Here is a 9,905-nt window from a genome sequence, read left to right on the forward strand (position 1 = left end):
AACATCTTGGATAAGAGAAGAGCATCCTTGGATGTTTCATGATCAATTTTGTTGATAAATTGATCATTTGAGAGACGGGTGTTTGAGGAGCTTGGAAAGTTTCGGTTTTGTGCCGGAAAAGCTACGGTTTTGGACTTTGAGCTTTGCTTCAAATCACCGGATTGTCGAAGTTTTTCTTCAAAACTCCTAAAATGAGCATAGAGGTCATCTGGTGTGAATGTGTCGTGCGTGCCTTGGATTGCCTCTAGAGCACTCACCAACCCGGACCATTTATCCCTCATGAGCATCACCCTCAATAGCTTTCCTACAAGTTTATTGTTAGAAAGTGGTTCTCCCAATTCGGTAAACTCATTTTGGATATGCATAAGTCTATTATACATATCCTCAATGCTTTCACCATCTTCAACCTTAAAGGTTTCAAATTTTGCTTCTAAACCGGTTATTTTGGTTCGTTTGATTTGGGTATTCCCTTCATACCGGTTTACAAGAGCATCCCACATTTCTTTCGCACTTGATGCACTACCAAAGAGTGAGGCTACCGATTCACTAACCAAATTGAATATGGCATTGGTTGCTAGATCATTGTCTTTCTTGGTTTGTTTGGAAACGATGGTCTCAATTTTGGCATCGGTTGAACCCTCGGTAGCTACACTTGTGTATGTTGGTGTATACCCTTGTTCAACCACATACCATACCTCAAGGATATTCAAGTAATTGATCATGGTTTTCTTCCAATGCATGAAATTTTTGGTAGTAGTACCAAAAATTAGGGGTTCTTTCACGGATCTATAAGGTGCCATTTGTCAAGTTGATCTAATCTCCAATTAAGTGTGTCTTAATTCGAGTAACTTGCTCTGATACCACTTTGTTACACTAAGGGGCACCTCTAATTGCTCAAAAACTGAAATTAAATTGCAATTGAAAGTAAAGAGATGAGTTTAGAGAAATTTGACACGCGGGGTGATAACGGAGTTCGGCAAAACAAAGGCCTACGTCTCCGGGGCTTCGCAACCTTGTGAGGTGCGCCTTCCTATTACCCAATACGAAAGGATTACAACTTGTGAACCGTTGAGCCCTTACACACCAAGCGGGAAGTCAAACGGCCAACTCAAAGAGGTGAGAACAAGGTCTCGATTATCTAGGAACACAAGAGAAACACTCAATAGCTTACTCTAACCTAATCTATAGCTAGATTGGTGAAGTAGGTTGAGGTTGCTTGAGGGATTTTGAAGTTATAGGCTCTCACAACAATGGTGGATTCTAAGCTCTCAGAAAATCACTTTTGAAATAATTAGGGTCGGCTGAGGTGCTTTTGAAAGTGATCCCCTCAATCTATTTATAGTGGCAGCTCAAAAATGAGCTGTTTGATATAAAACGTTACCAACGTTTTATAAAACGTTACCAACGTTTTATTCAAATGCGATTTAGGGTTTTAATTCTCTGACAGCTTAGTAAAACGTTGCTCAACGTTTTATAAAACGTTACAACGTTTTATAAACGTTATAACGTTTTCTAAACGTTCCAACGTTTCTAGTTTATACTGAACACCTGTTCTTCAGTTGTTCTGAGCCTGTTAAACGTTACAACGTTTCATAACCGTTATAACGTTTGTAAAACGTTACAACGTTTTATAAAACGTTCTAACGTTATAACTTGGTTTTCTTTTGATATTTTTGAAGCTTTTGATCATTATAAAACGTTACCAACGTTTTGTAAACGTTCATAACGTTTTATCCCACTTTGATCAACCTCACACATACTTTATCAATCTTTTGAATTTACATTTTATATTCTTGATAAAAGTCTTCGTGATTTCTTCAGTCCAAGCATATTTCATCGCAGTTCTTTCTCTTCTTGGACCTATATGTTCTTAAAATAGAAGAAATCGTAAAATTCAATAATTGTATGTTTTTGCAAATTAGTCAAATAGACGTAAAAGATTATTGTACGAACAACAACCACTGTGTGACTGAATCCTAACATTCAATGATGCATCAATCATCCCTTTTAGGCCATATCTTGGGGCCCAAGCCATTTCTTCAATATCTATAGTCTGAGAGGTTTCACAAAGACATTAAGCAAGAAAAACACATTAAAAGAATTAAAAGAACCACAACAAAGACAGATCTAACATTTCTTTGGTAACGGAAGTATTTCCTTAAATACATACCTCATTAACTCTAACAACCTTCTGTTTTTCAAATTGACCAAAATCAACAGTCGACTTGTCTGACTCCTGAAGAATTCCAATTATTCATACATTTGTACAGTAAGAAATACATTCTCTTCTATAAACAAATAGGAAGGATAATATTAACCTACCTTCATGAAGGATGTGAACCATGTTAACATCCGTGGTATCACTTCTAATAGCGATGATAAGACATCTTTCTCATTTGCTGCATCAAGATTGAATGTGTTCAAGATTAATAATAAGAAACAATCAGAAACTTCTGAATAAATAATTGTTGGTTCGCTATACAACTAAACTCTCTATAACATGCTTTAATGTAATGCCAATAAAATCTCACTTTTGCAAGAGAAGGTGAGTTAATGTATTGTGTATGATATTAGGTGGTTTTCTCTTTTTTTTTATGTGTTTGTGTAAATAGGCCTTGACTTGAGATGAGAAATAGTACCTCCGCATGCGTATAGACTCTCCAAATTTTTCAGGAGGACTTGCTTAGCATGTTCTTCCAAATAATGCCTTGAAGGCAATCTCTTGTTAAGTCCCTCCTACAAAATACAAATCCCAGTTAGTCTTTGATTATTCTTCGTTCTTTTTCTTCCTCATCTGCCTATTTGGGAAACTTTCTGAACCAGGGGTACAAAGATTTGCATTTTAAAGATTTTTAGGGACAAAAAAAGATTCAAAAACTTAATTATACCCAAAACTTTTGATGCATGCTAGCAGAATCATGGGAACACCTATACTGTAGATAAGCAACATTGTAGTAAACAAGCAAAAGGAATGCAAAAAACATGTATAAAGGAATGGACCAGTAGCAAAAAGAGACTATAATGTAAATTAGATAAATATGTCAAATTTGAAATTATTTGCTGCACTCAGCACAGGTATTAGCCCATCGAAATCATATCTTACAAAATATAACCTGAAAGATTTGATGAAGCAAGGTTCCAATTAACGCAGCGATGGAATTTTCTGAGATCTTCAATCTATCATCAAAAATCGTTCTTCTTGAGCAACTGAGGCTAGAAGCAACCTACAATTTTTACAGCACAAACTCAATGAGCCATAGCAATATGAAAAGGAAAATAATGGCCTTCAAAATAAATATTGAGTATGAGACGCCTAATCATAGCAAGCACTGCAGTTACCTTAATTGGGGTTTGATCTGTGTTCGGTACTTTATTGATAAAATGGGTCACAATCTTATCTCTAAAATAAAATCCTAACCAAATTTTAAGGATTTTTGTAGTATGGATATTGGAATGTTTCTGGCTTCCTTTCTTTTTTGCACCTAAGCTCACTAATAGCAGCTTTCGGTGCCACATAAAACAACTGTTCATGGTAGGTATTGATATGTACCAGCCATATAACATATGGTCAGGAAATATATATAGGATCCTGTAATGCAAAACTTAATACCAAGAGTACAAGTCGTCATTTGCAGGGCCATACGTGACGGGTTACCGACTTTAATGGAATTACACAAGAGAATTTCAAGCATCAGTCCCAAATGCCCGAGGTGTGGAGACGAAAATGAATACCTGGTGCATATATTTTTCCTTTGTAATGGGTCCAGAGCAACATGGTTTGCCTCAATTCTTGCTCTCCAAGTAGATGAGATTCCATTGGATTTCAGAGAAGCTTTGATGCAAATAACAAGCGGTTTGCAAACTAACCAGATTGCCATGGTTTGTAATCTACTATGGTGTATCTGGTTGGCAAGAAGTTTTTTCGTCAAAAAAGACAACACCTGAGGCAATCATCCAAAGAGCAAGAGGAATGGCGACCACTGGTACCACACCGTACCAACCACAACAGAACAGGGTCGACAGGTTGGAACCGGTACAGATACCTGCAAACAAACCTCTTCTACTTGTAGATGCATCCTGGGATACACAAAAGAGGACAGGGATAGGCCTAGTGAGATATGACAGATAGGGTAGATTGGAACTGGTACAAGGAAGATACACAATTGCAGAGGATGCGCTCCAAGCGGAAACAAAGGCACTGTTTCATGCTATGAGGTACGTTAATGCCACTGGAGACATGGATATAGGGATCCTCTCAGACAACAAAACCTTGGTGGAAGCAATCATGATAGCAGACAAGTCGAAGAATTACCTTCATGGGCAGCACAAGAAGATGCCATGCACTGTGTGGTTATACTGGCACAAGCACAGGGACGCATACAAATAATATATGCGAATAGGGAAAAACTGGAAGCACCATATCTTGGATCACAGGAGGCAAGAAGAACGGCGAGAGACACAGATAGAAGGCTAGGAGATGATGAGTTGGAATGCATGCAGATACCTAGATGGTTGAACTCGCAGCATTTCGTTAGAAGAAGATGACAGACTTCACCATGAAACCACAATGGACTGGAAACAGATTCCTCCTTAGATAGCTATACTTGTAGTCTTTTAAATTCTTTTTTTTACATTCTATCTTTATTTATGTATGTTAGTTGTAATGTAATTTGATACAGAACATCAAATAAGTTACCTACAGGTTTTTCTCAAAAAAATAACTGATGAAAACCTTGTAACTTCCAAACTAAAATGGTCAATAAACCCTAAATAATTAATTAATTTGTTAGTTAGGCAATAAAGAAAAAAATAAAGGATGAGATGTAAAAATCAGAATATTTTGGAGCTTTTTAAGTTACTAGAGGTGCCCATTTTTTTTTATTGAATGTAATCAGTAATAACCTGACATGTAGGGCACATGTTCTTTTACAATGGTTTATTCGCAGATGTCAAACCCTATTTGCCAGACTTTCTCTTACAATGGTTTATTTGCAGATGTCGAACCCTATTTGCCGGAGATGTCTACGTGAAACTATTGTGATGACTGCACACACTTAAAACAACAACGGTAGAAGATTTTATAATTGTAAGACTACTGATCATGGATTTGTGGGGTAGTGCGATGACGTTTCTTTCCATCAAATGCAAACCCAATTCATGATTCGTCGATTTGAAGAAAGAATGAATGTGACATATCAACAAATAAATATGATGTATAAGAAACTAATAGGTTTATTTCTAATTGGTTTTCTAATTATCTTATTTTTTAAATAGCATGTTATGTTTGTTTTCTAATTTATAGCGCACCGTTTGGAACCACTAAACCTTTAGTGGATTGTAATTTTTTTTTATTATTAATGCAAGCGCGTCTCCATTCCTCTTTTGTAGGAAACGAGAAAAACAGATTCGGGTGGTAATAAATTAATTTATTATTAAGGTGCTATAGTTATGGCACTTGATTAAACCAGTCCCTAAATTCAAGAGTTGTTTCTGCCTGCAATGTTGTAAGGAGCACCATCATTATACGGGAAACAAGTTTGAGTGAGGCCATGGCCCATGGGCCATGGCCCATGGGCCATGGTACAAGTATGAGTGAGGCCTATGTTACCCTGACACTCAAGCCATCGTATCCGTGTCCGACACGTATCCGACACCTGGTTGATCCTGCCGATACGGCTTGATACGGGCGGGACACGCCAGCTTGGTGCACCGTGAGCTGTGAACCGTGTGAACCGCGTGTAGACCAGTGAATTAATCAAAAATTGGTGCTAGCTGCAGGGATCGAACCTAGGAATGGGGTTAAATGCAACAGACTCCGAACCACTGCACCAACTTAATTTTATGTGATAATGCCGCAAGTATTGTATTTAACTAAATGTTATATGAAATTCTTTATTCAGAATTTTTAATATTTAATTTATATAGTAATTAATAATATAATTAAAATAATAAATATATAATAGCCGTGTCGTATCCTCTATTTTTGAGAATTGCCGTGTCGCCGTACCCGTGTCGTATCCGACACGATACCCGTACCCGTATCGTATCCGACACGATACCCGTACCCGTATCCATGCAACATAGAGTGAGGCCATCATTATGCATCTAAGTCCCTGAGAAAACATAAATTGCTCTGTCGCTCTCCTTGCAGTCCTATTTGATAAAATGACGCATCAATCCAATAGTACTGACATTTTAATTCTATGACATCAAACCACACCTATAACAGTCTTATTCATGGTCTTTGCAGCCAGGGTGACACAAATAGTGCTTTAAGGATGTTTGATGAAATGGTTGTGAAAGGAGTTGCTCTGGATCATATAGTTCAGAAGGGTTTACATTATGAATTCGTCAAAGACCTTGCATCTTATTTTCAATTACATGCCGTGAAATTGGTATTCGTTACAAATCTTACAATACTTGCATCTTATTTTCAATTGCTCAGTCTATTTTAGAAGAATTTTTTATTTAATTGGACCATTTGTGTGTATTTTTGCTTATGTACTATATCGAAGTATAAAATGAGTGCTTACAAGTTGCACCCTAATCAAATTCTGATCCGATTGAAATAACTTGTACGATAAGTATGATGATTAATTGAATCCACTCAAACATGCTAATATAAACTTGAAAATTTAAATGATCCAAATCCGTTGTAGTCCAAACTCAAATGAATCTAAATCTCGCTTAAAGCCACAAATAGTAATAATAAGAACATTAAATTATCTAAAGTAAAATGATTGTAATCCGGTTCAAGTTCAAATCAGGAGCGAACTATGCAAAAACTGAACTAACAACCAAAAAGAAACGAAGCTCCACACATCATGTATAGATTTATTATGAGATAAATTAAGTTTATTATTATTCCCTCAATTTAAATTTTGATAGAACTAGAACTGGCAGATTCATATTAGACTAGATTTTTTTTTTTGTGGAGGAGCAGCTTTTCTAGTGTTCTATATTTTTTTTCCTTCTTGACGATGGTGGGTAATTAGGGGTACGGATTAGTATTTATTATTATTATTATTATTTTTTTAATAAGAGCTCTCAAGAATCTTCATGTTTATTTATTCATAGATCCATCCAAATCTGTGCCTCTTCACATATAGACAAAGTCACATGCGCATTTGTGTTAGGCCTTCAACATAATTATCTTATAGTTTTAATAAATTAGTAAGTAAATAACATCTCTCATAATTTAGATAATATTCTATAGAAGCTTTTCTTTGAGAGAAAGATGGAGGTCATGCCTCCAAATTATTACATTAGTAAGATTTGTTTCTGCCTAGTGACACTCTAATTGGTGCTATAGTTATGGCACTTGATTAAACCAGTCCCTAAATTCAAGAGTTGTTTCTGCCTGCAATATTGTAAGGACTTGGCCTTATATCATTAAATAATAAATACTCTTCTACATATGAGAAAGCATATTATCATTTGCATTTGTCTTGCCCTTGTCATGTTTAATTTGAATATGAGTTCAGTGTAAGAGATCTATTCAACAACTGGGGATGATGAGCTGCGTATCCTCTTTGATGATGCTCTGTGGGCACCAATTCAAATAGATATGGGCCACTAATTCTTCTCGTCTCCTATAAAGATAGTACAAGTTGGAGATTTAATTTCCATCCTTGTTTTCTGAGATTTTCTATTATTACTATTCTATTTTATAGAATCAACTAAATGAACAATAATACTCTTGGTGGCGTCTTAATCTCCCAAGTTTTTGCAATGTGGTCTCGGATTGCTGGCCCTTTACCATAGCCTCTCTTTTTTTTTAACATAGCCCTAGCTAGCTTTTGTAAGTGAAATCTTTGCACCGTTTAAATTCATTTCAATCTAAAGATTAGTAACAAGACATTTTTTTTTTTTTTTTTATCTTTTCTTATTGAACATAGAAAAGTCACATAATTTCATATTTTTTTTAAAAATATTTTATCCCTCGTTATTAATAATAGAGAGTGGAAATCGAAGTAGCTAGGTTGGTTTGACTGAGGAAAAGAATAGTAGGAAAAAAAAGGCAAACATTTATATTTTAAACTAGAAATTGATAAAATCAGTTAAGTCATTTTTTAAAGCACATGCAGAAGGGATGCATTGTAACGAAACATTAATCAAGAAAGAAGAAGCGCACAGTTGCTGCTGTGGCTATTGGTGACGACGACATCATCCTTCTGACGGTATCTGTTCGTATCCTCTGCATTAACTCAAAAGGAATCTTTTGAGTTAATGAATCTAGACCATCCAATCTGTTTTAAGATTCGTGCAGACTAAATCTGCACTAATATTAAAAGGGCCCCTATATCATAAGCAGGGCCGAATTGGCTCCGTTTAAAATCAAACGGTTGAGATTCATTTTTTAGTTAGAGTAAAGATACTGTCCCCCCCTTTCTAGTCCCCTATTTGTCCCCCCGATTAATGGTTTATGGTAGTTAATTAATGCAATCATTAGTAGTTCCCCGCTAACTATAATTGAAAATCTCTCGCTGAACTCGCTGAACTTCAAATTTTCCTTCTCCACGGCTTTCTTCTCCGAGTCTCTTTCTCGGTGTGGTGCACCGTCGAGATCCAACGAGGAGAGTGTGGTGCACCGTCGAGATCTAGCGAGGATAGCGTGGTGCACCTTCGAGATTCGACGAGGAGAGCGTGATGCACCATCGAGATCCGACGAGATCAGGCGAGGAGAGTGTAGTGCACCATCGAGATCCGGGCGGGAGAGCGTGGTGCACCATTGGAGGGGTCCATGCTAGCCCAGCGAAGGTTGTCAAAGTGGAACATATGAATACTTTATTAGTTAGATATGAATACTTCATTTGTTAGATATGCATACTTAGATATGAATACTTCTTGGAAGAGGTGGGGTGAGAGAGATGAATCTGACAATGAATTTTGAATTGTATAAATTATTTCGAATATGTATGAATACTTTGTAATCGTCAGTATGAATACTTCTTGGAAGAGGTGGGGTGAGAGAGATGAATCTGACTTTGAATTTTGAATTGTATAAATTATTTCAAACATGTATGAATACTTCGTAATCGTCAGTATGAATACTTCTTGGAAGAGGTGGGGTGAGAGAGATGAATCTGACTTTGAATTTTGAATTGTATAAATTATTTCAAACATGTATGAATACTTCGTAATCGTCAGTATGAATACTTCTTGGAAGAGGTGGGGTGAGAGAGATGAATCTGACTTTGAATTTTGAATTGTATAAATTATTTCAAACATGTATGAATACTTCGTAATCGTCAGTATGAATACTTCTTGGAAGAGGTGGGGTGAGAGAGATGAATCTGACTTTGAATTTTGAATTGTATACTATTTCAAACATGTATGAATACTTCGTAATCGTCAGTATGAATATTTCATTTGTTTAGATATGAATACTTCTTTATTTAGATATGAATAATATATAGATTCGCTGTAGTGGTCTCCAATCTTGGCAAATGTCGCTTTCAGGCGATTGCGGTCCCCAATCCAGACTGTCACAAGACGTCAGCGGTCCCCCTGGTCGTTACTGGTCCCCTCCAACTTGTGTTTACATATGACGAATAGTTCTGATAATAAGTATGAATACTATAAATCAGTAGGTATGAATACTATACGTTTTGACTATTAATAAAGAATAATTATAACAATCCCCCCACCCCTGTCCCCCCATTTATCCCCGCACTCTCTCTCTTCCTTAATTATCATATCCCCTCACTTATTTGGCTAAAAATTTCCATTTATCCCCGCATTAAATTAGAGTCATTTAATACCAATCCCTGCATTAATTATGCTTTCCTCTAATAACAATTTCCGCATTAATTATTCCTTTAAAAACAATTTCCGCATTAATTATACTGTTATTTAATAACAATCCCCGTTAATAAATGTTTATTTGTTATTTCTGAGAAGTA

General features: G+C 36.2%; 1 protein-coding gene across 1 annotated transcript; it reads right to left on the reverse strand.

Moving 5' to 3' along the window:
• Positions 1–2,036: 2,036 nt before the first annotated feature.
• Positions 2,037–3,878, reverse strand: LOC144564408 (DNA replication ATP-dependent helicase/nuclease JHS1-like). The gene is made up of 6 exons (XM_078314006.1): positions 3,733–3,878; positions 3,340–3,400; positions 3,114–3,224; positions 2,640–2,736; positions 2,323–2,399; positions 2,037–2,236 (listed from the first exon to the last, which is right to left on the reverse strand). The coding sequence occupies exons 1-6, from the start codon at positions 3,876–3,878 to the stop codon at positions 2,159–2,161; spliced, it is 570 nt and encodes a 189-aa protein (XP_078170132.1). The 3' UTR covers positions 2,037–2,158.
• Positions 3,879–9,905: the final 6,027 nt, after the last annotated feature.

The sequence above is a fragment of the Carex rostrata genome, chromosome 13, assembly GCF_964058835.1.
Source record: "Carex rostrata chromosome 13, lpCarRost1.2, whole genome shotgun sequence".
Lineage (NCBI taxonomy): Eukaryota > Viridiplantae > Streptophyta > Magnoliopsida > Poales > Cyperaceae > Carex > Carex rostrata.

Excerpts from the sequence above, each read along its gene's own strand:
- LOC144564408 (XM_078314006.1), bottom strand. The coding sequence starts at position 3,878 with ATGGCAATCTGGTTAGTTTGCAAACCGCTTGTTATTTGCATCAAAGCT. Across the intron at positions 3,225-3,339 it reads CAGATCAAACCCCAATTAAG|GTTGCTTCTAGCCTCAGTTG; the intron begins GTAACTGCAGTG and ends TAAAAATTGTAG. Across the intron at positions 2,400-2,639 it reads GAGTCTATACGCATGCGGAG|CAAATGAGAAAGATGTCTTA; the intron begins GTACTATTTCTC and ends ATCTTGATGCAG.